This window comes from Bubalus kerabau, chromosome 6 (assembly GCF_029407905.1).
Source record: "Bubalus kerabau isolate K-KA32 ecotype Philippines breed swamp buffalo chromosome 6, PCC_UOA_SB_1v2, whole genome shotgun sequence".
Taxonomy (NCBI): domain Eukaryota; kingdom Metazoa; phylum Chordata; class Mammalia; order Artiodactyla; family Bovidae; genus Bubalus; species Bubalus kerabau.
In genome coordinates this window covers 117,904,580-117,930,260 of record NC_073629.1, presented here as the reverse complement: position 1 = coordinate 117,930,260, position 25,681 = coordinate 117,904,580, and the positions used below count along the sequence as shown (strand labels likewise).

The window sequence follows — 25,681 nt, the reverse complement described above, 5'->3', positions numbered from 1 at the left end:
TTAGCTCCAGGAGTCCGCTGAACACATATATTCCATTCGGCAAATAGGAGGCTAAGGCTTTAGGCTTTAGGCTTCCCAGATGGCTCAGTGGTAAAGAATCCCCCTGCCCATGCAGGAGCCGCTAGGACATGTGGGTTTGATTCCTGGGTTGGGAAGATCCCCTGGAGGAGGAAATGGCAACCCACTCCAGTATCCTTGCCTGGAAAATCCCATGGACAGAGGAGCCTGGTGGGTTACATGGTCCATGGGGTTGCAAATGAGTCGGATATGACTGAATGACTGAGCACACACACACCCACCCTAATCCTAAAACCCAATTAAGGAAATTCGCATAGAGGCAAATCAGGAACTGTCAACCAAGAAAATGCTATTAGACTCGTTCACTGCAGAGAAAACAGAGGCCCAGAGAGTGTAAGCAGTGAAAGAATCAGCAGGGTTCATGCCTGGACGGGCCCCATCTCGGCTCCATGCTCCCCCCGCCCCACCCCCGCCACCACGCTTACTTTTTGTACTAACCACTAACAGGCAGTGCCCAAAGGTAACCACTGGTCAACCCATGACACCAGCTGCCAGCACTCAGGACACCAGGGCCCACAGTGCCCCCCGTGGGAAAGGCTCTTGCAAACAGCTGATCCTTCCTAAGTTGATGGATTGATACCGGTCATCTCAGAATCTTAAAATAGAATTTGTATGGAATTTGGCCAAATGGTTCTTCAGTTCTTTCGGAAAAACAGGTGGAAAATACGTCAGACAGAGCACAACCTAATGTGAAATATAAGGGAAGTGAGCACGGTAGGATCGGACGAGCACTTCTAACTTGTAGAAAATATCATAAAGCCATGATAATCGAAGTGCTGAAATATGACCCCAAAACATAAGTAAAAATTACCTGAAACAGACTCCAATGTGTACAAGAATGTATTAAATGTATTAAACTGCTGCTGCTGCTGCTAAGTCGCTTCAGTCGTGTCCGACTCTGTGCGACCCCATAGATGGCAGCCCACCAGGCCCCGCCGTCCCTGGGATTCTCCAGGCAAGAACACTGGAGTGGGTTGCCATTGCCTTCTCCAATGCATGAAAGTGAAAAGTGAAAGTGAAGTCGCTTCAGTCGTGTCCAACTCTTAGTGACCCCATGGACTGCAGCCCACCAGGCCCCTCCGTCCATGGGATTTTCCAGGCAAGAGTACTGGAGTGAGGTGCCATTGCCTTCTCCGATGTATTAAACTAAGCATAACCAAGTAATTGAGGGAGGAAATATTATTCAAAAATTTACGTTAGGGTCATTGAGGTAGGAAGGACATAAATTTTCATTCACGTCTTAACGTAACGATCCACTGCATTGAGAGGATACATGTTATTTCAAAACACAGAACAACTAAATAGAAACAACGTACTATTGTGGCCACATGACTCAGCTGAACCTGTGGAACAGACAGGACCTCGCAGAAATCAGAGCTCTGAGGAATGAATCTGGGCACTTGTATTAACTGAATAACTAATTAAATAAAACATGGAAAATAAACATCACCAAAGGAAACATGAAGAGTAAATATTTAGAACAAGATGACAAACAGCTAGTCTTTACCATAGTCAAGAGTTTGTACAAGAAGATTAAAAATACCCCCAGTGACTCAAGAGATAAACAGGGAAGGTTAAGGTCAGATAATCTGCATTTGAGGGGGAAAAAAAATAAATTGCAAATAGCTATGGGAGAACAGCCCAGTCTTCTAAAAGTCAAAGATGGGCAAATTGAAACTGAAGAGGAAATTTCATTTAAATCTGCAAAAGTAAAATCTCCCTAAACTCATACACATTCCTCATATGAGGAAATACGTGTTTTTGAATGTTGCTGGTAACGCAAATTAGTGAAATCCTTTAACAGGGCCATAGGGCCAAACCTATCAAGAACCACAGAATGTTCATGGCATGTGTCGAAGCAAGCCCACGTGCAAGAATTCTTAAAGAAATGAATCGAAAAGAAGTAAGGCTCTACGTATAAAATTCTTAGAGTGGCATCATTTGCAACATCAAAACCCAGAAATGGGTCAACATAAGTGGGATTGGAAACATCAGGACATGTTAACTTGGCCTTCTTGCCATTGATATAGACTGCCTGCCCCTCCCTGGCAGTGGGGAAAACTCAGCTTCCCACCTACCCAAAAGGAGTGTGTTTTTAAGAAAGTGAGGTCTCGGACTTCCCTGGTGGCTCAGGCTCCTTGCTCCCAGTGCAGGGGGCCCGGGTTCCATCCCTGGTCGGGGAATTAGACCCCACACACCAGAACTGAGTTCTCATGCTGCAACTCAAATATCCCACGTGTGGCAACAGCCAAACAAATAAATGAAATACTTTTAAAAAGTAAAAAAAAAAAAAAAAAAAAAATAGGAAGTGGGGTCTCCATTTCTTTTAAAATCTTATTTATTTATTTGGCTGCACTGAGTCTTCGTTGAGGCATACACAATCTTTGGTTGCAGCACGTGGGATCTAGATCTGTGACCGGGAATTGAACCTTGGCCTCTGCACTGAGAGCCCAGAGTCTTAGCCACTGGAACACCAGGGAAGTCCCAGGTCTCCGTTTCTAAGACAAGGAGCTGGAGAAGAAGGTGTCTCAGACCTAAGGGCTGTCCCGAGTGTGTCCTGCTGGGCACCTTGTACATAAGTGTCCAGGGCTTAAGTCCTGTAAGACACTTGGAGAGAAAGGTGACCTCAAAGTGTGCCTGGGGGCGGGATCCCAGAGCCTCTCCACCAGTAGACCCTGCATGTGAATGACTGAGGAGTCGGCAGGTCCCAGGAGACCCTGTCTCTGGGCTTGGAGGGGGCGCTGCAGGGGGCAGGGTGAGTGCTGGAGTGAGGTCAATATTAAGAAGAGACATCTGCCACGACCCCTGCCCAGCTGCCCCTGCTCCCAGAGCACCGCATCACCCCGTCCTCATCTCCCATCACCAGCCCTGCCCTGCCCCACTTCCCAGTGTCCAAAGACCCCAGAGGCTGTCCAGCGTGACAAGCCTGGCCCACCGCCCCAGACAGAGAAGTCCCAGCTGCCCCGACGGCCTGGACCGGCCTGCGGTTTCCGGGGCTGCGGGGAGGGGTGTCCAGGGGAGGGGGGGAGGGAGGCGCGGAGCAGGGAGCCCCCAGCCCCGGATGAGTTCCATCTGCCTGCCCTTCCGCCCCAGCTGGGGTCCTCTGGGCGCGGTCTGCTTCTGACGTTCCCGTTCTGACATGGCCCGACTCCATCCCCGAAGTGGGGAGATTGTGAAACTGGGCTTTCATCACTTGATGGAAAAAGACGTCAGAGCAGGCGGGGTGCCAGGGCCTGGTGGCCCCGCGTCTGGGGAGCGTGTGTTTGTCCTCCAGTTCCAGGGGAGCCGTGGAGGCGGAGGGAAGCCGAGGACGGAGCAGTGGTCTCGGGCGTGGATGGGGAGGGCCAGGCCCTCCTCCCCAGTTCCCGCCCGTGGTTGCTGCCTCTGAGGGTGGGTCTCCTCCTGGGAGCTTCCTGCCCCTCAGTCTCATCTCTCAGAGCCAGAAAGGCCCCCGCCTGCCCCCTCCAGCGTGCCTGGCACCCACCACTGGCCCCAGCCCCGGGTCTGCCCCCAGGTCAGCCGTGGCTGAGCTCCAGAGACAGAGCAGAGGGCTGGCAGTCCTCCGGAGACCCCCATGCCCATGACCGCAGGCCTGTGTTCATGCTGTAGAGTCTTGGGATGCCCGGGGTGGCAGGGTGCCTGGGGTCATGGGGCGCCCGGGACACTCCTGTGCCCAGAGCCGCCATCCTGAAGGCTCTGCCCAGATGCCACATGGATGGGGCTTTAGGAATCTGCCTTTGGCGGGAAAGGGCGCCCCCTTTCTTCTGCCCACCCAGCCCACCTGAGCACATGCGGGCCCCCGTGGCAGCGGGGCCGGGTGCATCCTGGTAGGGCTCTAAGAGCCCAGGGTTCCCTCCCCGCCGTCCCCCAGGCAGCAGAGTCTCCTGCCCACCTGCGTCATGCTCAGAAGGGCGATGAGGGGGTGATGTGAAGCTGGGAGAGGCAGGAACCGGCTGGGAAGGACCGCGGCCACGTGCTCATCCACCCCACGCCCTGGTCCAGCCACCGGAAGGCTGTGTCAATGCCTGCTCCCCACGGGCAGGAGCCCCAGCTGAGGCCGGGCCGGGGAGCTGGGGGAGGCCTCCCCGAAGGCCCCCAGAGGCCCCAGGGCATCTGCCAGCTTTCTGCATTCCTGGGCTGGAGGCTGTGGGTGCTGTGGGACGCCTGGGGGGTGCCCCAATCCAGGTGGGCAGAGGGTGGGAAGTGGACCTCTGTGCTAGGTCCTCCCAACAAGGATGTGGCCCAGCACTCGTGGGCAGACCCATGACAAACACTCACGTGTGCCCGGCCCTGCTCTGAGAGCTCCCGGCTGCGGAGGGTGCTCAGGTGGGCCGGCCTCCCCTCCAGGCGTCCTGCGGAGCTCTGGTGAAGGGCCTGCCTGGCACCCTGGGTGTGGGCCCTCCAAGGCCTGGTAGGGGCGGCCAAGCACAGCAGGGACCCCGGGGAGGGGGTGACAGACTATGCCCCAGAGAGACCTCGGTGTTGAAGGAAGATGCTGCCCTCGGTTCCTGTCGGAGTCAGAAGCAAAGCAGCTGTTCCAACTGCTGCTGCGTAGCAGGGAAGACTTTCCTGAACTGACTCCTTCCAAGGGACACATAGAACAGGCCCTTGGTTCCAACAGCATAAGGGGCATCGCAGCGGGCCTGTCCAGACCCCGTGGTGGGTCAGCGACCCACCGAAACCAAGTCTCCCTGCTTGAGCGCCCTGCTCCTGTGCCCTCCTTGGCAATCCCCGGGGCGGCTCAGCGCCCAGGCCAGAGGCCACGCCTCATAACTGGACCAAGGCTCAGGCCAGGCTGGAGGGCTTTCATGGGGCCCACGTAGCAGCGAGGGGTCCCCAGGAGCAGGCCACAGGGACCCGGGCCCCTCAGACGCTGAAGCGTTGAGGCAGACACGCACGTGCATGCGTGTGTGCTCAGTCGTGTCCAACTCTTTGCAGCACCATGGACTGTAGCCCACCAGGCTCCTCTGTCCATGGAATTTTCCAGGCAAGGATACTGGAGGGGGTTGCCATTTCCTCCTTCACGGGATCTTCCCAATCAAGGTATGAACCCACGTCTCCTGTGTCTCCTGCATTGGTAGGAGCATTTTTTTTTTTTAACCTCTGAGCCCCCTGGAAACCCTCACCTGGGGGGCAGACACAAACCCAGAGGCTTCGGGGCAGAGATGCCGGGAAGAACTGGAACTTGTGTCCCTTATGACCAGTCTCAGAGGGCAGTGCCCATTATCCTGGCCCACCTCCAATGCTCCCACCCTGACACCTTCCCCAGCTCAGAGCCTGAAGGTGTGTGCAAAGTGGACGAGCAGAGCTGTCTCCTGGCCTTCTAAACCCACCCGACATTTCTTGGCTTGGGGAAATATATGATTACTGTCAACCAGCCCTCGGGACCTCCCTGGTGCTCCAGGGGTTAAGAATCCGCCTGCCAGTGCTGGGGGCCCAGGTTCCATCCCTGGTCAGGGAACTGGGTCCCGTGTGCTGCAACTTAAGATTCTGCAGGCTGCAATGAAGACGCAGCACAGCCAAGTAAACAAATATTAAAAATAAATAAATAAAACCAGCCGTTTCCTAGCTGAGTCCTGCACATTCCAGACTCCTCCCCTCCCCGACCAACAGTGCAGGAAGGTCTCTGGAAATGAGAGCGTCTGACAACACATTTTCCCATGTCCTCTGAAGCTTCCCCAATTAGATTACACCCCCAGTTAATGCTTTAAATCATGTTAGGTTCCCATTAGTGAGCCAGGGCTGCAGTTTAAGGAGCTGAACTCCGGGACGTGGTGGACTTGGCCTGGCTCACGGATGGGAGCCTGCTCTCCTGGGCCCAGCAGCCCTGCAAGGACCTGGAGCAGCGATGGGTCAGACCCCTGAGCAATCTGAGGCTCCCCAGGCAGCCTCACACGTGGAAGGACTGAGCGTTGACCCCCGAGCCATTCTCAGGACAGAAGAGCTGGAGGCCAGTTCAGTTCAGTTCAGTCGCTCAGTCATGTCCGACTCTTTGCGACCCCATGAATCGCAGCACGCCAGGCCTCCCTGTCCATCACCAGCTCCCAGAGTTCACTCAGACTCACGTCCATCGAGTCAGTGATACCATCCAGCCATCTCATCCTCTGTTGTCCCCTTCTCCTCCTGGCCCCCATCCCTCCCAGCATCAGATGGCCTTAAATACAGGAGATGGTTCTTGATGATGCAGGCCGGGGCGGGGGTGGGGAGCACCTCACTCTCAGCTGAAAGGCCTTGAGAGCTAGTTAAGGAGTTCTGCCTCGGACTTCCCTGGTGGTCAGTGGCTAAGAATCCGCCTGCCAATGGAGGGGACGTGGGCTTGATCCCTGCTCCCACATGCCATGGGGCAACTAAGCCTGTCTTCTAAGGCCCACAAGCCGCAACCGCTGAAATCCAAGTGGCCTAGAGCCCAGGCTCTGCAGTGGGGGAAGCCCAAGCACCGCAACTAGAGAAAAGCAGGAGCCCGGCAACGAAGACCCAACACAGCTATAAATAAAATAAAATAAAAATAAATTCTGCCTTGAGGCTGCGAGCATCAGCTCTGTCCAAGACCTCCAGCCTCGGCATGCCCCAGAGGTTTCGGACTTTGCACACCCCACAATCATAAGCCACTTCCTTGAAATAAGTACAGTTATATATAGCCTTGCCCTACACCAAGGGTAAAGGGGGATTCACCCATGTTCTTTCTCTTCTTCGGCTTGCGTGGTTTCATTGGTTATGCCTCAATCCCTGATAGGAATATACGTGTATGTTTATCTTGGCCTCTGAACACCGCTCTTTAATAAAAGGAACCAGGGCTCCTTGGAAACATGGCTGATTCCAGGCCTGGGGCAGAAAGCGCACAGAATGAGCCTGGAGAATCTCATGGTGAGAAAGTCAGAGGGTGAGTGGGCAGGCCAAAAGGACACCAAAGTCAGCTTGACGGCGCTGTAACCGCCAGGTCAAAGTGCAGACTCGGTCGGGTCTGACTCTTCGTGACCCCGTGCACTGTAGCCCGCCAGGCTCCTCTGTCCGTGGGATTCTCCAGGCAAGAATACTGGAGTGGGGTGCCATGCCCTTCTCCAGGGGATCTTCCCAACCCAGGGATCAAACCCAGGTCTCCTGCATTGCAGGTGGATTTTTTACCGTCTGAGCCACCAGGCAAGCACAAAACAAGCCAAGGTTGGACAATTTACGGAGCCTAGTGATGGTGCTGGGCCCACCCAGATAACCCATATAATCCCCCATCTCCAGGCCGCCTGGTTAGCAAACTTAGTTCCACCTGTGATTTGCTTCCCCATCGCCGCGTAATGTAGAGGAAAACAACAGAATGGGAAAGACTAGAGACCTCTCCAAGAAAATTAGAGATTCCAAGGGAACATTTCATGCAAAGACGGACACAATAAAGGACAGAAATGGTATGGACCTAACAGAAGCAGAAAATATTATGAAGACGTGGCAAGAATACACAGAAGGACTGTACAAAAAAAATCTTCACGACCCAGATAACTGCAGTGGTGTGATCACTGACCTAGAGCCAGACATCCTGGAATGTGAAGTCAAGTGGGCCATAGGAAGCATCACCACAAAAAAGCTAGTGGAGGTGATGGAATTCCATTTGAGCTATTTCAAATCCTAAAAGATGATGCTATTACAATGCTGCACTCAATATGCCAGCAAAGTTCGAAAACTCAGCAGTGGCCACAGGACTGGAAAAGGTCAGTTTTCATTCCAATACCAAAGAAAGGCAATGCCAAAGAATGCTCAAACTACCGCACAATTGCACTTATCTCACACACTAGCAAAGTAATGCTCAATATTCTCCAAGCCAGGCTTCAACAGTATGTGAACCATGAACTTCAAGATTTTCAAGCTAGATTTAGAAAAGGCAGAGGAACCAGAAATAAAATTTCCAGCATTCACTGAATCATAGAGAAAGCAAGAGAGTTTCAGAAAAACATCTACATCTGCTTCATTGACTATGCCAAAGCCTTTGACTGTGTGGATCACAAAAAACTGTGGAACATTCTTCAAGAGATGGGAATACCAGACCACCTGACCTGTCTCCTGAGAAATCTGTATGCAGGTCAGGAAACAACAGTTAGAACTGGACATGGAACAACATACTGATTCCAAATGGGAAAAGGAGTACGTCAAGGCTGTATATTGTCACCCTGCTTATTTAACTTCTATGCAGAGTACATCATGAGAAATGCTGGGCTGGAAGAAGCACAAGCTGGAATCAAGATTGCCGGGAGAAGTATCAATAACCTCAGATATGCAGATGACACCACCCTTATGGCAGAAAGTGAAGAGGAACTAAAAAGCCTCTTGATAAAAATGAAAGAGGAGAGTGAAAAAGTTGGCTTAAAGCTCAACATTCAAAAAACTAAGTTCATGACATCTGGTCCCATCACTTGATGACAAATAGATGGGGAAACAGTGGAAACAGTGACAGAATTTATTTTGGGGGGCTCCAAAATCACAGCAGGTTGGTGACTGCAGCCATGAAATTAAAAGATGCTTGGTCCTTGGAAGAAAAGTTATGACCAACCTAGACAGCATATTAAAAAGCAGAGACGTTTACTTTGCTGACAAAAGTCCATCTACTCAAAGCTATGGTTTTTCCAGTGGTCATGTATGGATGTGACAATTGGACTATAAAGAAAGCTGAGCACAGAAGAATTGATGCTTTTGAACTGTGGTGTTGGAGAAGACTCTTGAGAGTCCCTTGGACTGCAAGGAGATCCATCCAGTTCATCCTAAAAGAAATCAGTCCTGAATATTCATTGGAAGGACTGATGCTGAAGCTGAAACTCCAATACTTTGGCCACCTGATGCGAAGAGCTGACATTGGAAAAGACTGTGATGCTGGGAAAGACTGAAGGCGGGAGAAGGGGACGACAGAGGATGAGATGGTTGGATGGCATGACCTACTTGATGGACACGATTTTCAGCAAACTCAGAGAGTCGGTGATGGACAGGGAGGCCTGGTGTGCTGCAGTCCATGAGGTCACAAAGAATCAGAGACGACTGAGTGACTGAACTGAACACCACACAATGAAACATGTTCCCGGGTCTCAGGTTAGGGCGCACACATCTCTAGGGGCCTTTATTCTGCCCACCAGCTCGCTAGCCCCAGCTGACTTGCTGGATGGGTCTTCTGCCTCTTCCTTCCTTAGTGGTCTTGATTTCCTTTTTAAATAAAGAAATTTCCTAGCAACCCCGCCCCCCCACCTCCCCCACTCTGACTTCCAGCTGAATCACGCCCGGCTCAGCTGGGAGGATGGCAGAACTCCGGGCCGTGATAACGACTCCTGTTTGCACTCTGAGCACAGGCGGGAACCGTCCGCGGCGGCTTCATTTCTAGGAACCTGTCATCACTGCTTTGTTCAGCATGTCACCTGCGGCTTGAACTACCTCTTCTGCTAGGCCACTGGTTTGCAATCTGTCCACACAAATCAGTTAGTTGCACAGAGCTGGGTGGTGGTGGGGGGAGCGCGGATCCCCAGGGACCCCTTGGCGTCTTCTTTGCGTCTTAACAATGTGTGACCTTTCATTTAAACACAAACCCTTCAGAGAATCGGAAGGCCCACTAGCCTGAAAAGCTGATTTTTAATAGCCTGCCTCCCCCTTTGATTTCTAACTCATGACTGATTTCTCAGCTCAGAATAGGAGACCCTGAAGGCTGTGGAGGAGGAGGACGGGGAGGAGACCCTGCCGGGGTGGCTGCCACGGAGCCTCTGCTCAAACACTGGAGGCAAGTGTGGGCTTCACGTCAACTGCAGGAGGTTGAGGACCCCGTGCCCAGCTCCTGTGTGTCCTGGCCAGGCTGTGAACCGAGGGCAGCCCTTGTACGGATGATGTCGGAGCCCAGCCCGAAACCCGCACACACACTGGGGACCCTGCGTGCCTGGCTGGGTTGTCAACCCCGCTGTGATCTCGGTGTTTGGAGGGTGCTTCTCTTTGCCTTTCCGTGCCCACTGGAGCTCCCAGGTGCCCCCAGGGTCCGAACACTGAAGCAGAAACACAGCCTAGGAAAACTCAGCCTTGAATATCAACCGCAGACAAGCTGACTGCTGCTGGCTGCCCTAGAAGATGAAGGAGCCAGGCCTGGGTGGGGGGAGCTCCCGACCTCATCGAGCAGCCGAGGGGGGCTGGGATGCACCCTGTGGGCCAGGGGGAAGGACATCTTGGGAGAAGGATCGAGTCGGGAAGGAGAAGGGGCTCATGTCCAGCTGCCCTTGGTGAGGGGCGTGCCTCCACCCCATGGTTCCAGGAAGCTCCGAGCCCGAGCCCCCCGGGCAGGTGGGAGGACAGCCTGGGTCTCGGGGATGGTGGGAGGCTGAGGGGACCACCCTGCACCAGGTGGGGGAGGGGCCTCCTGTCATAGGGACCCGGCCCCCTGGGAGCTGGATCTTGCTCCCACCACCAGCATCCCAGACTGGACCCAGCCCAATGGAGCCCTCTGTTGCCTGCTGCCTCTGCCCCGCTACCCAGCTCGAGCCTGGTCATCGAGGTCACGGCCCCTGCCCTCCCTGTCCACGCACCCCACCCCAGTGCACCCCCCTTACCCTCTCTCTGGTCCCAGCCTGTGGCACCGGAACCAGCCTGTCAGTGAAGAACAGCTCCTGGGGCCTCGAGGGAGACCCTTTCACAGCATCCCCACTGCCCCCCCAGGACACGCCAGACTCACCTGATGGTCTTGCCCCAGTCACACCACAGCGTCCTCCCAACGGCCTCCATGTGCGCCTGGAACTGGGGGAGGCAGGACTCCCGGAGGAGGGTGCCGTGGTCAGCGTGCTGGCAGGCAGTGGTCAGGCAGAGGTGGGGCACTGCAACGAGAGCCCCCGCACGACAGTCATCCGCCCAGCTCGCCCATCCCTGCAGGGTCAGGGGCTGGCTCCACCCTTCGCGGCCCACACCCACCAGCACAGACTGGCCTGACTCCCAGGCCACCCAGATGCCCTGGGGGCGCCGCGATCCCAGGGGTCGGGGGTGGGTGGGGCGTCCAGGCTCCAGCTGGATCATTGCATGATCAGTTGCTTCGGGGCCCAGCAAAGGTCCGCCTGCTGACGGTGTGTCTGAGACCACCGTCTCCCTGGGCTCCAGAGCAGGGACTGCACGTCCTCTGGTCCGGTCTGACACTCACGCACCTTTTCGGCCTCACCCACCCCTGACCTGGTTCCTAAGCCTCCACTTCGCAGACACGGAAACTGTGGCAGCGAGAACAGCCTACCGGGACTGGACACAGGCTGATCACCCACGAGGCCTCTGGCGTCTGCCCGGGAGTGAGGGGAGGAATCAGCCTGCCCCAGGGAGCTGGTGAGCGGCTCAGGGTCTTGGAGACCCCCGCCCCGCTCTTCCACTAGCATGTGCCAGCCAGGCTGTACCACCCAGCGCTGAGCTCACGTTCTCTGGGTCTGGGTATTCATTGGCAAGCTGCCAAGCTGTCACCTGAGCTGTTCCTACCCTTCTACTCGTGGGGACTGGGGAGAGGAACAGGTAGACAGTGGTATCGGCTACAGGTAACAGAGTTGATGGGCTGTCCCAAACGAAGGTGGAGGGCAGAGTGCCCTGGGGGCCGGGAGAGCTGCCAGCACAGGGCTCCTGGCAGGCAGGGGAGCAGACCCTGTCTCTGTCCCCTCCAGAGTCCCAGGGGCTACGTGGTGGCAGGGGGCTCCACCCTCCTCTCCAGGGTCCACGTGAGGACCTCCAGGGCCCAATTCCCCCCCATTGGGGGCGGGAGACTAACGAGTCCACTTACCTAAGTGACAGACGGCAGGCCAGACACATCTTGTCAGGGGCTCGAGCCAACAGAGTGACATTTCACGGCAACCCAAGGACAACACTGATTTGTTTGTTCAGCCGCTTAGTCGTGTCTGACTCTGTGACCCCATGGATTGCCTGGGACTGGTTAGCTCTGTGATTGGTCACAAATAAGAAGCCAAACACAGGGAGCCCACGGCACATGGAGACAGAGGTGAATCTGGCGGCAGGAGCTGAAAAAAGCCTCGGGCTTCGTTCGCCCTGTGGCTCAGCTGGTAAAGAATCCGCCTGCAATACGGGAGACCTGAGTTCCATCCCTGGGTTGGGAAGATCCCCTGGAGAAGGGAAAGGCTACCCACTCCAGTATCCTGGCCTGGAGAATTCCATGAACTGTATAGTCCCTGGGGTCGCAAAGAGTCGGACACGACTGAGCGACTTACTTCACTTCACTTCACTGCCTGAGCGCCGAGGTGCCCGTCCTGTGCACACCACCTGGAGGGTGTCCCTCTGTACCCTAGATCTGGACATGCACGCTGGGAAGCAGGGAGGACCCCGGGGGTTTTCAGCCAGAGAAACCAGCAGTAATGGGTGGTGGGTGGAGGAGATGAGAGGCTGGCAAGAGGAAAACCCCCTTGGAGGAGCCTCAGGAGAGGACCCGCAGGCATGGGGAGCAGGCCAGCCCACCCTGGGTGCCCTGGGATGGGACCCCGCTGGGTCCACCTGGCGCAGCTCACGCACTCGAGGACCAGCTGGGGGAAGGGGCTGCTCCCAACCCCGGCTCCATCCAGACACCCCTGAGAAAGCCGACCTTCGCGCACGGGTGGAGCGCCCAGGGTCACAGGTAGCTCGGGGTGGGGAGGGGCTCAGACACTGGCTCACGGAGGAGCTCCAGCCATGTTCCGAAGGCCCCACCCCGGTGCCCCCGCGCCCTCAGCACTCTGTACATCTGCCCGGGCTGCGCCCGCGGACCTCCTTTCCCCGCAAATCCCAGACCCAGATGCGGCCCGTCCTACTCCGCGGCCTCCTCCCCGAGGTCCTCCAGGCTTTACTTAGGGTGGGCGGGGTTTTCCTCTCCTTTGGCCGCCCTCTGATTGCCTGTCGCCCTCCCTGCTAGCCCGCGGCTCTGCACGTTATTATTTGTCAAACGAACACGTAGGCGACACCCGGCTTTAGCACAGCGCGCCGTGCCTGCGCTGCAGCGAGGCGCCTCGGCGCGCCCTCAGGAGGTCAGGAAGGGCGCTGGGCTCCCCTCCTGCGCTGGCAGGGCTGGGTTAGGGAGAAGGAAGAGAAACGTGCATCTCCGTCAGTGCTGGGGGGGGGGGGGGCCGGGGGCGGGCAACCGAAAGCCAGGGGCTGATGTGGGCGCTGGAGGGGCGCCCACAACAGTCCCCCACAATCGTTCCGGGCCTCAGGTCACGCTGGAGCCCCCACTGTGGGTGCGAGCCCCGCTGTAGGGCCGGCCCCGTGGCCTCGCCGTGGCCCAGGGTCGGGCAGCTCCCACCACTCTGGGAGCTGCTGTCTGTGTCCCAAGGGCGGGCCCTCTGCTCTGTGGGGGCAAAGTCCGGCCTTCACCGCTACCCTTTCTTTCCTGCCCTGCGGGAGCCCAGACCTGGTTCTCCAGGCTGTTCGACAACTGGAATGAGGTTGGGCAAGCTGCTTGGGTGGTGAATTTGGAAACCAGTTTCAGCACAGAAGGATGCTGTTTTTGTTTTTTTTTTTTTTTTAATAAAAAACGAGCCTGATATAGTTCTTTTCCTTGCAAAGAGAGGCCCCATCACGGCTTTAAAACTGAATACACTGCCCAATGTTTTAAAACCAGCTGTTTGAGACCAGGTGGCTCCCATTCCTGGGTGATGCGAGGTTAATCCTTCACAGCGCGTGTCTTAAGAGGCCAAGTGCGAGGCTGCCGGGCAGACAGCAGCAAGCTGAGGCAGGACTTGCCCTTGCGCCGGTGTTCTTCAGTGCAGGGAGGCTGGCTGGGGCTGGAGGGGCTCCGAGAAAGCACGGACAATGCCCCTGGCCCTGGCAGGATCGCTATGGCAACGGGCCTGGGGCCAGAAAGACAGGGTGGCCGGCGCCCCACGGGGGCCCCTGGGGCTTGGGGGCCTTTGGGCTTTCTAACGAGAGATGAGGGCCCAGGGGAGGACCCGCCAGGTCTCTCTTCTCACCTGTGCCCTTGGCCTGCGGCTGCATGCCCACAGAACCGACCCGTCTTGCTGCCGCTCAGCTCATGCCACGATTGCAGAGACAGAGCCGCACACCCGCATGGGCCTCCCAGGGCTGGGGTCACGGGTGGGGAGCGAGCCGTGGGAAGGGCCCCTCCCTTATTGGAGTGGCCGGCCGGGGAGCTGGGCTCAGAGCCTCCCCTGGCAGAGCCAGTGGGCCTCTGGGCCCCAGCCCACTGCCCCCACCACCCAGGCTGGGCCCCCGGGCCCCGTCACCTCTGGGCCAATTTCTTTCTCTGTGAAATGAGACCCTTCTGCACCAAGTGGGCCAACGGGGCTGGTTCCCAGAACGTGTGTCTACAGGACCAGCCGCACTCGGCCCTCCCTGAGGGTCTGCGGTGTGAGGGGCCCTTAGTGACTCACAGCGTGTGAGCCCCACAGGGGTGGTGGAAGGGGGCAGGAAGGGGAGGCGACAGAGGCAGACTTTGGAGGTGGTGGGTACCCATGAGCACAGTCTTGAGTCCACCTGGGTGCATACATATCCCAGGACCTTCTAAGTCACACACTTGAAGTGCATTCTTTATTCTATGCCAATTACTCAGTTGACTTGAAGAAGTGAAGTTGCTTAGTCGTGTCCAACTCTTTGCAACCCCATGAAATGTAGCCTGTCAGGCTTCTCTGTCCATGGAATTCTCCAGGCAAGAGTACTGGAGTGGGTAGCCATTCCCTTGTCCGGGGGATCTTCCCGACCCAGGGATCGAACCCGGGTCTCCTGCATTGCAGGCAGTCTCTGTAACTGGCTGAGCCACGAGGGAAGTCACTCCTCAATTAAAATCAGTAAATCTGAGGGAATGTTGAGAGCGGGGAGCCGAGTGCTGTGATCACAGCTGATCTTCACGCTGCCTCTGCTCTTCCCTACTTTCTGCAGGTTAAGGAATGGGGTTTCTAAAGCGCCACCTCTATTCTGCCCGGACCTTTTCCTAACAGCTGCAGGAAAAGCCTTGCTCTGTGCGTTCCAGCCGAATCACCTTCTGCTCTCCCAGCTGGGGCCAGCACACTGGGAACCACCCACTCCCAGGACTCCTCTGGTTGCAGCCACTCGGGAGCCAAATGCCCAGGAAGCTACCTGCCTGGCCAGTCACTAAATGCCCCAGAGGATGATGTTAACAGCACTTGGTTTGAACATGTTACCTTCAGCCTTTCTCTGGAAAAAGAAAACTACTTTTCTTTTTCTACTCTGGAAAAAGAAAACAAGAACCCAAAAGACAAAATGAAAACAACAAAAACAAAAACAAAAACTCTGTGTGACAAGTGAAAACTCCTACTCAACCCTCAAGGCCCAGTGAACCATCACCTCCTCCACCCTGCCCAGCAGAGAGCCCTCTCTGACTGTGCATAGCGCCATCTTCTAACTGCTACCAGGAACCCTTCAACAGCCAACCACGGAAGGGGAGGGGGACCTCGGAGCCTGTGCCTCCTCCATACTCAGCGCCCCGCCTCAGCAGATCAGCTGGGAGACTCCTCACTCCCATCCAGGGACGGCTCTCTTAACGCTCCAGGTCTGTTCTGGCTTCTCGAAAGCCCCTGGCAGGCCTGGCCCCACGTGGCCCTAGTGTTAGGAGCCAGGGGAGTCTCCAGCAGGAGGGAGTGCTTCCCTCTTCTGCGTGTCTACCAGGACCACAGCGTCTGTCCATAACAACGGACCCTGGAACCTGCCCGAGGCGATGATGCCTCACGCAGAGGGGCCAGCCTCTGTCACCTCGCTTCGCCTTTGCCTTTCAGGCCTCTTCCCCCAAAACATGAGGTTTGCTATTGCTGTTGTTCAGTCCTTCATTCATGTCCAACTCTTTGCGACCCCGTGGACTGTAGCATGCCAGGCCTCCCTGTCCATCATCAACTCCCGGAGCTTGCTCAAACTCATGTCCATCAAGTCGGGGATGCCATCCAACCATCTCATCCTCTGTTGTGTCCCCCTCTCCTCCTACCCTCAATCTTTCCCAGCATCAGGGTCTTTTCCAATGAGCTGGCTCTTCGCATCAGGTGGCCAAAGGATTGAAGCTTCAGCTTCAGCATCAGTCCTTCCAATGAATACCCAGGACTGATCTCTTTTAGGATGGACTGGTTGGATCTCCTTGCAGTCCAAGGGACTCGCAAGAGTCTTCTCCAACACCACAGTTCGAAAGCATTCATTCTTCACTGCTCGGGCTTCTTTATGGTCCAGTTCTCAAGTCTGCTGATTCATGGACTGCTTTCGTTCCAGTCGACGGTGGACTGGAGCGTGTGACAGCGAGGCAGGCGTTGTCATTCAGTCATTTGCCGGGTAAACTGCTGTCTTTGATCCTCCCAGGTGAGGCCTGGCTCGGGAGAACCCTTGCTGGTGAGCCTCTCGGGTATGGGGGTACAGAGCCCTGGAAGCACACACAGGTGGGTGTTGCCCAGGTGGGTGCAGGGAGTGGCCTCTGGTCCCTGGTCCCACAGAATTCACCGGAGAACTCCACCCGGGAGGGAGGGGGGTGGGATCAGGACTAACGTGACAGGGACACTGGGAGGTCTAATGAGCAGGAAATAAGAGTGGCCTGGCTGTGATGAGACGCCCGGGTCCCCTGCTCCCCTGCTGAGACTTGGCCATGGACCCTGCTTTAGTGAAGCTGCTCAGAATCCGTGTTTCGAATGATCACTGCAGTGATGTCTTTCGATGTCAAAGAAAATACTAACATAAAACAATCTTAGGGGAATTTTTTTGTCTTTCTCCATGAACAACAATACTGTCATTATGTCACCAAGAATAAGCTCTTGTTTAGCCTGGGAGCCTCCTCCCGCTGCTGTGTTGACATAACCCTCCTGGCCAAGAACAGACGTGTTCTCTAGAAACGTTACCCAGCCCCAAGGTCATCCATCCTGGAGCGGGGGAGGGCTGGTGCCCAGGACATCCCTGTGGGCACACCATGGGGGTGGTAAGAGGAGGCTGGGGGGACAGGGCAGAGCCCCAGCAGCGTCCTGTGGTCTCCACGTGCCAGGAGGATGCTTAAGAGCAGGGGCAGGTGGGTGGGGGGGGGCACCCAGGGCCGGCGGGGGTTCTGCCCCTCCCCCGACCCCTCCCCAGGCTCCCCGTCTCCTCTTCAGGTCTCCCGAGTCCCTGGCAGAACGAGAGGTTCTCAGGCAGGGATCTCACAGCTCCCCCACCCGCCGGTGTGTGCCCTTCTCAGAGCCCACCATGTGTCTGCCACTCACCAGGCCCACCACTCTGCTGGGCACACGTCAGACTCAAATGTGACGGTGTCATGGGCTGGAAACGTTCATCTCTTGGGGCTCACTCAGGTCTGTCTGTCAGTGTGTCTGTCTTGGAGAGGTGCCCTGCTGCCCCCTCCCCGGGACCCCTGCGGCTCCTGGGATGGGACCTGGCCGCACGGCCCCCATGTCCAGCTGAGAGGACTAAACGGAGAGCTGGGCCTGGGTCCCGGGTCCCTCCCCGAGACCGTCCCGGCGGGCGGGACTGGGCCAGGGCCCTTGGAGCGGGGAGCCCTCCGTGCCAGGCGGCCCTCTGGAAAGACAGGCTCTGGGCCTGAAGGCTGCCAAGCCCTAGGGGCTGCCCTGCTGATGGCTCAGCATCTTCGCTGGAATTCAGGTCACGCGGGGAGCCGCCATCACACACTCTGCCAGGCGCCGTTTCTAAGTGAGGAGAAGCTACGGGATTGCTTCATCCTGGGGGAAAGCAGGAGGAACCGGCTTTCCCCAACTAGCTATTTGCCCCGAGTAAGGATTTCACCTAAAACCCTTCCTTGACGTGTGGTTACCGCCACTTCTGATGTGGGCATAAACATCTCTCAACAGCCCTGGCCTGACGATGTGCACACTGCCAGGCATGCAGCTGTAGAAGGAAGACGGATGCCCAGAAACGTCTCCCTGCCACTACACACACAGGGTGAACAGACACACTGAGTCGATGAGCAAAAAAAAGAATCTTTCAGATGTGGACTCCAGGATTAGAGCCGCCTCTGGATTTAAAGCAGCATGACAATCTGAAGCAGTCACGTGGACTGCATTTCCTGTGATGTCCTGGTCGGTTCCAAACAGCTACCCTTGTATTTATATAAAGTCACATATTTCAATAAACACAGTGTTAGTCACTGTGTCTGACTCTTTACGACCCCGTGGACTGTAGTCCGCCAGGCTCCCCTGTCCACGGGATTCTCCAGGCAAGGATAGTGGAGTAGGTAGCCATTCCCTTCTCCAGGGGGTCTTCCCGACCCAGGGACATAGCAGCCTTGCAAGAAGTACCCCCTCCCCCAGCACGCGAGGGAAGGTGCGTGTTTCCCAGGACAGACGACAGAGGAGTTCAAACAGGCCGACGCCGGCCAGCACTGTCCAGTGAAGGTGGGCGGGTGGTGACGGGAGCTTACAACGAAGTCATTACACACGGACTCTGGCTCCTCTGGAAATGTCCCTCTTTTCTGACCGATGAAAAATAAGAAATTCCACCTTGCTATTCTGGGTAGCAAAATCTTCATCACCAAGGGGCTCTAGCTCACACTACCCCTTGGAAAGAAAAACGTGCGCTCTCCTAATTCTTCTGACTACAGCTCGGCTCCAATGACGCTAATTAGCTGATAACCTCATAAAGCTGTGTTTGTTCTTCCATGATATAACATTAGCCAGACCTCTCAGAATGTTAGGGTTCCAGGACTTTGACCTTCCACCAGAACGTTATTTTCTTGGTAAACAAGGAAGGTCTTTAATATGTGATCATGATAAAGTGTTTTATTTACATAAGCTTTAGAGGGTGCAGCTTCTGGATGGTAGGAAAGAGAATTTGTTTATTTATGCTTAAATAAGCTGGGCTCAGCCCAGCTCTCTACCTTGCTGAAAGAGAAATGCTCGTTTCTTAAGAAACTAAAACAGTACATTCCAGGTCAAACCCACAGATCCTAATGCAAAAGAAGAGAATAATATTATTATAAGATTCTGCTTTTCATATACCTTCAGCAAAAACCACTTAAGTGGCAGGATCAGCTTTCAGAGTACATTCTGTTGAAGTAGATGCTAAGGGTTTTGGGCAGCTCCAACACTCCTTGGCGAGGTGTGGGAACTGGAAGCCCGGAGTGACAGCCTCCCGCCTCCCAGACAAGCCCCGCAACCCCTGGCTGCCTCTTGAGCAGCTGCACGGCAATGTGGGGACCCCTTCCCCAAGGGCAGCATCACTGCTTGGCAGCCAGGACACAGCTACCAGGAAGAACCGTGGGGCCTCCCTGGGCCACTGGATTCTTCCACTTTACATGACTGATTTGGTTTTTATTAAATGGTAACTAAATACATGAATCCAATAGCTGAGGCAGTTCAGGAAGGTTGCTTAGCATTTTATGAAAACAGTGGGAAGAGGGAACTGAAGATGACAATTTCTGCTAAATTTTGCTGAGTCAGCTGCAGGCTCCTGCCACCATGGTCTCAGAACAGAGAGCCAGGCGTGTTCTGCCACCTCCCCAAGAGCCCCTCTCTGGACTGCTGCTAGCCACACACACACACACACACACACACAGGCAAGTCAACACACACCCACATACACACACAGATTGGCAAGTCAACACACACCCACACAGAGCGGCAAATCAACACACACACACACACAGGCAAGTCCATACACACACACACACACACACACACACACACACACACACACACCCTGTGGAAATCACACACACACAGGCAAGTCCATACACACACACACACACACACACACACACACACACACAGACACACACACACACCCTGTGGAAATCACACACACACAGGCAAGTCCATACACACACACACACACACACACACACACACACACACACCCCTGTGGAAATGCCCCGAAGAGAATGGCTGGCCTCATTTCTGCAAAGGAGGCTTATCTACAAACCAGCAACTGTTGGCTGTGAATGTGTCAGATTTTCAGTTTTAGCCAGTTTTCTAGGTAAATGGTACGTGGTTCTGATTCTGGAACCCGAAACTGCCTGCAGCCTGGAGCCGGGGGCCAAGGTGCCATGAGGTCGGTCACGGTTTCCTCCGGAACCTGAGTGCCCGCGCCCCACGCCCCCGCGAGGCCTCCGAAGCCGCCCCTTCCCCGGAAGGAGGCGCCCCCCGCCCGCGGCCCGTCCTGAGCCGGAGCCGGGACCCCTGCCTACTCACCCAGGAGCAGCCAGAGGCTGCGGCACCGGAGGCCGCGCAGGCCCGGGGCCATGGCTGCAGCCGAGCCGAGTCCAGCCGCCTGCCGCGCGCCCCGCCGAGGACTGAGCCCGCCGCACCGGGGGCGGGGGCGGCAGCGGAGCGGGCGGGAGGCGGCTGCCGCGGGGCCCGGCCCACTGCGGCCCGCGGCGGTTGGAGGGGTGGCCCGCGCGGTGATGGGGGCCGCGCCGGGACCCCGCAGGGAGGGCCCGCAGCAGGCGAGCCGGGCTGGCCAGCACCTGCCGGCCGAGGTGCGGGGGCAGACGCTGCACCAGCGAGGAGAGCGCGGGGCCGGACGGGGAGACACTGCGAGGGAGCCGCGCAGTGTCTCCAGGACCCTGCCCGGGGGACCGCACACTCCGGCGACGACCTCGACCGAGGCTCGGATGCTCCTGAAGTGTTTGCCACTTGTTTAACTGGGGCGGCTCTTCTAAACAGGGCCTCTCGAGGCCCTCCCGGGTACCTCTCTCCTTCGCTCTGTGGGTTACAACCGCTCTACCTCGGGGGTCTACTTTGTAGAAGACCAAGGTCACCCTCGCCCATCCGCCTCGCCCAAGGTGCAGGCACTGGGGTTCCTGAGAGGACAAAACCAGCCCTGGCTCTTGGAGACATTCAGAATAACCAAAAAAAGGGCCCACAGGTCCAGCGAGGAGCTGGAATGACGGGAATGGTGGGTGTGGGTGCACCGGAGGAGGTGCCTGGAAGGTAGGTGTAGGTCCTGGGCTAGAGGGAAGAGGGCTCCTGGGGGTACAGAAAGGTGGCCCTTGTGGACTTCTTGCCTGACATGGGGGGCGAAAGTCAGAGGCGGCTGGGAGGGCCTCTTTCTGACTCTGAACTTGTAGAAAGAGAAGGGCTCCCTGGGGTGGGGGGACACGAGAGCCCTGGGAATCTGGGCAAGTGCAGGTAACCTGCATGCTTAGGTCTGACCTGGGAGGCATCAGCCCAGCCTAGCGAAACTGACCTGGGCCCTCTGAGCTCTGCTGGTGGCTGTGCCTCACTTTGCAGAGGTTCCTGCTTGTAACAGCCTATTCTGAGAACTCTCAGCAACTGAGTACATTTATGCTCATGCTAAGGAATCAACCCCTGCCCTTAGGAGGAGCAGGAATCACACCTTTGTGACCGAAGCTGCTGACGCCTAGCGGAGTGCCTAGTGCAGAATTCCGTGGTCAGTCCGTGTGGACCGACTCAACACATCCCTCTGCCGACAGCTCTGTGAACAGCAGCAGCTGACAGCCAGGCGGGCAGGAGGCACTGAGGACCTGCATGCCTGTAGCCTGGAGCCTGAGGGGCCGGGGTCCCACGGTGGAGGAGCACGCGCTCGCTCGAGCTAAGCCCCTCTTCCCCAAACATAGGAAGATACACCCCAGCGCGTGGCCTGGCCTCCCTCTCTATTCATTTAAGAGACAGATGCTGGGTAAACAAGGCAGGTTGTTCTGCCCTTCAGTTGGTAATCCAGTGAGGCATCTGCAAAAATCTCAGTAACACAGCAACCACAGGCCTGGGCCTGGTGCAGCTGGCTCAGCTGCAGTGTGAGAAGCCTTGAGGGCTGGGCGGGTGAGTGTATGAGGAGGCTGCAGGCCAGAGCGAACAGCCCGCTGGCCAAGGCACAACTGTGTTGGGCTGGGGGGTGGGGGGGGGGGTGAGGTCCCAGCCCCTCCCCGTGAAGCACAGGATCTCTGCTCTCTCAGACCCGCCCTCCACTCACCCTTTCCCCCGTGGCTTGTGGACCTCTCTGCACCTGCTTATAGCTGGGCTCTTTCATTCCCCAAGGCACCGGGGACCCCTCTCCTTCCACTGTTGGGGCTGGCATGGTCTGGGTGGGAAGCCCTCTTGCCATTTCTCCTCTCCATTTTCTCACACTGCCCACCCTGACAGATACATGTACCTGACAAGACAGAGTGTACTTCTCAAATCTGTGGACTCAGGAAGCTCACAATTCTCTTGGGAATGCCATAGTTGGGGGTGTACCCACCATGGCACTTTCTCCCCTAATGGTTTTCTTATCTGCACCTTGGGTCTGGGTAAGAGACACCCCAGTAATTACTATGGGTTTTCCCTTTGGCAGAGGTATGGAAGTGGGACAAACTCTAATGTCTTTATACCTGTGATATCGTAAGAGTTGCCAGTTTTGCCCCAGCCATTTTTCTTGCTGGCAGCGTGGACAGTCCTCTCCCTGGGCACCTCCATCCACACGAATGTTAGGGTAAGCAATGGGAGAGTTGAGAAGATGGCCACATGCTTTCCTGCATGCACAGCAGGGCTAAAGACACAACCTAGACAGGTCAACATGACTAAAAACTCCAAGTTAAAAGAACACTTCAGCTTCCATCCATTATGAAGTAACAGGGACCGGATTCACCTTCCCCACTTAAACTAAAACGTTGGACAAAACAGATCAAGGAACAGTTCTCACCCTGGACCACAAGACAACGGCCCTGAGAGCAGGGAAACAAGTGAGGTGAGCCGTATGACTGCTCACTGCCTGCAGTTTCTAGACACAGTCTGGGGGCTCCCAGGGTTGGGAGGCTGGGGAGCCAAGGCAGCTGGCGCTAGCAGGGTGCCAGAGTACTGGAGAGGAGAGAGCTGCACAGAGAAAGCGGCAGCTGAATACTGATCAGAGTATGCATGTAAGGACAGTATCTGAGGCAGGAAAACAAAGCCCTGGCCAGGAGCGGGTTGGAACAATCTCTCAGAGCTCACGCAGGGCCTGGAAAAGCTCCAGCTCCACCAACCATAGTGAAAAACTGCCGGGGTCCAGCCTCGGCTGATCCAGGGAGTTCGAAGCAGGGACGGCGTCGGCGAGGATCAGGATACAATAGCTTCAATTAGATATTAATTAAAGATGTAAAGAGTAATAGAATGAGGATAGCTCAGTAGGAAAATTCAGTGGAGAAAAGAGGCTGAGTAGTTTGGTTTACGCGGGAGACCAATAAAACTTCAAGACAAGAAGTTTGCACCACTTACGTAGGCCGCAGGCGTCCTTCCGTTCTCCCGAAGGAGAGGAGACACTGAGGCCTCCCCGGTCGGATCTTAGAAGCCCAGGCATAATTAGTAAGCATGGCGGGTTCCCCGCTCCAGATGGAGACTCAGCCAGAGTGAGAGAGCGAGCGACATGGGGAGACCAGTCTTTCGAGGAACTGATCCCCATTCTTTATTTTCCATGGTCTACTTTTATACACTGAGATGTTATGCAAAAGTCACGCGGGGTCAGCCGTCCTGACTTTTATCAAAGTCAGGTGCTTCATACAAATGTATACAGAGGTCTTAGGGATGTTACATCATCTTCTGGCCAGGGGGCCTGCTGACAATTTATGACCCTCTCCTTGTGACAGCGGTCAGTCAACCAGGACACTTATTTCTCCAGGGGTGATTATTCTTAAAACAGACGCCACCCAAATAAAGTTACATTCCTATAAGGTGAGGGTGTAGTGGGTTTTAGTTAAGGAAAGAATTTACTTAGCCTAAGGTCTAACGTGATTTATATCAAAGGTTAATACTTATTTCTTCTATATATTCATTAATGTGTGTAAGGGCAGGGGATGTGGAGACTTAGCAACAAACATTGGCTCAATAGCAACAAACATTGGCTCAACAAATGAAAAACCCTTCACCAATACAATTTCTAATCAGCCCATTATACTTATACTAATAGTTTTCTAACTTTTCTAAGGAACCTGTTTTTAGAAGGTTTAAAGCATCTAGTGCCTCTCACGGTTGGGAGGCTGTGAGCAATCACATGTGGCCGGACAAGCATGTCAGGCAGGCTAGAGAACCTTCAGAGGAGTTTGTAGGTTAAAACACTCTTTCACGCCCAGGAGTTTTTATTAACTGGAGCTCTAAGTTAACTCCTTCTCCGAAAGAGGTGGTGGGGGACAGCCCCCCGTAAAGTCAGAGGTGTAGGTGAGACCACAAAGTAGTAAAGTAGGCAGGCTCTGGTTATGGGGGTAGATGCTCGAGGATTTCCAGGGGGACTCCTGAGGCTCGATCCCGCCTTTGCGTATGTCGAGCCTCCTTCCTCATGACCTTTGCCACGGGCGGAGTGCCTCACTCTGGCCCCCAACAAAAAACCTTGAGATAAGCAGAAGAGTAATGAGAATTACTGCCTTTGGAGTCAGAAAAAAAAAAATAACTATAAAGGCTGCCCTGGGGCCACCTGACAAAGCTTCAAAGCAAGAACTGACTAGATCTAATAAACTCTTAAGTAACTACTACATCTCAGAACAAAGACTTAAGAACAAAACAGCAAAGAACCATGAGACAACTTCAAGTGGCTTAATATATGTGCAGTGGAGTTCAGTCAGACAAATATGTGAAGTACTGTGTAAAAATTTTGATAAATCTATAAATTCAAGAATATCAACAAACCCCAAGGACAAGAATGAAGAAAAATACATCAAGGCACACCATGGTGAAATTGCTTACAACCAGTAATAAAGAGAAAACCTCTATTAAAATGACGGGAGGAAAACTATGTTATGTACACAGGAGCAGAGATAATGGCGACAGCAAGGCTCTCATGGGAAACGGTGCGAACCCGACAGGGATGGAGCAGCACTAGTGAGCATGGAAGGAAAGAGCATCCCGTGCTCTACAGACAGCTTTGCAGTCATCTGCGGACACAATGGGGAAGGTTTTGCTGGAGTCCCCACTCCCAGGGTAGCAGTCCAGAGGCGATGCTTCAGTCGTTATCAGTAAGGAATGAGTGGTTCCAAAGACGCACTTGTAAGCATAACAGCTCCGCTCTGTGGTCTGCTCACACAGCACAACTGTCAAACATGAGACATAACCAGCGGCGTCTTGGGAGCACTCAGCTTCATCGTTTCGGCATTCAAACCTGAGCACTGCTGTGTGCCTATTTCCTAGAAGTTCTCGGTGAGCACTGTAACCATTCCTGCTTACTCAGGAGTGTGTGAGTGTGGAGGTGGAGGGGGTGGGGGAAGAAGGGAGGGATGAGAGAAAAGATGAAAAGAGAAAACGGGAAGAAAGCAGAAGGCTCTTGATCCAGTTATATCTGAATTCTTTTCTGGAGGTGTCCATTACGTAAGTTAAATTTTACTTTTTTGTGTGCTTTGGCTAGTTTGAGTAGTATTTCTATCATTTGCAATCAACTGCCCCCTGAGTAACATACTAACTTATGGCCTGCTTCATTCTAAGAAATTTAGAGGCAGGGTATAGGCATTTACAGAAGAGAGAAAGAAGATAAGAAAGTAGAATGAAAGCAAAGCAGCAGGACAGCACAAGAGAGTCCGGGCAGTCGCTGCGCAGAAAGACGCACCACTGCACACTGCTCGCAGAGGCCCTTCCAGCAACAGCAAAGCGTGACAGGCTCATCCACTGTGACAAGTACTGAGGCAAACACTCTACGCCATCCCGTGAGGGCAGGTGCTTCCATCTTCACCAGACAACTGAGGCCCAGGGCTATTACCTAACTTGTCCAAGGTTAAACACAGCTGACAAGCTCAGCCAGGAACCTGCATCAAGGGAATCTG

General features: G+C 55.1%; 1 protein-coding gene across 1 annotated transcript in view; it reads right to left on the bottom strand.

Annotated features, from left to right (window-relative positions):
• RAMP1 (receptor activity modifying protein 1) overlaps positions 1-20,307 on the bottom strand; it is a 41,942-nt gene extending 21,635 nt beyond the window's left edge. The window contains exons 1-2 of the mRNA XM_055586588.1: positions 20,157-20,307; positions 10,751-10,889 (exon numbers count right to left, since the gene is read on the bottom strand). Of these exons, the coding sequence (XP_055442563.1) occupies positions 10,751-10,889; positions 20,157-20,208 (191 nt within the window). The 5' untranslated portion in view covers positions 20,209-20,307. The remainder of the gene's footprint in view (positions 1-10,750; positions 10,890-20,156) is intronic.
• Between the last annotated feature and the right edge of the window lie 5,374 nt (positions 20,308-25,681).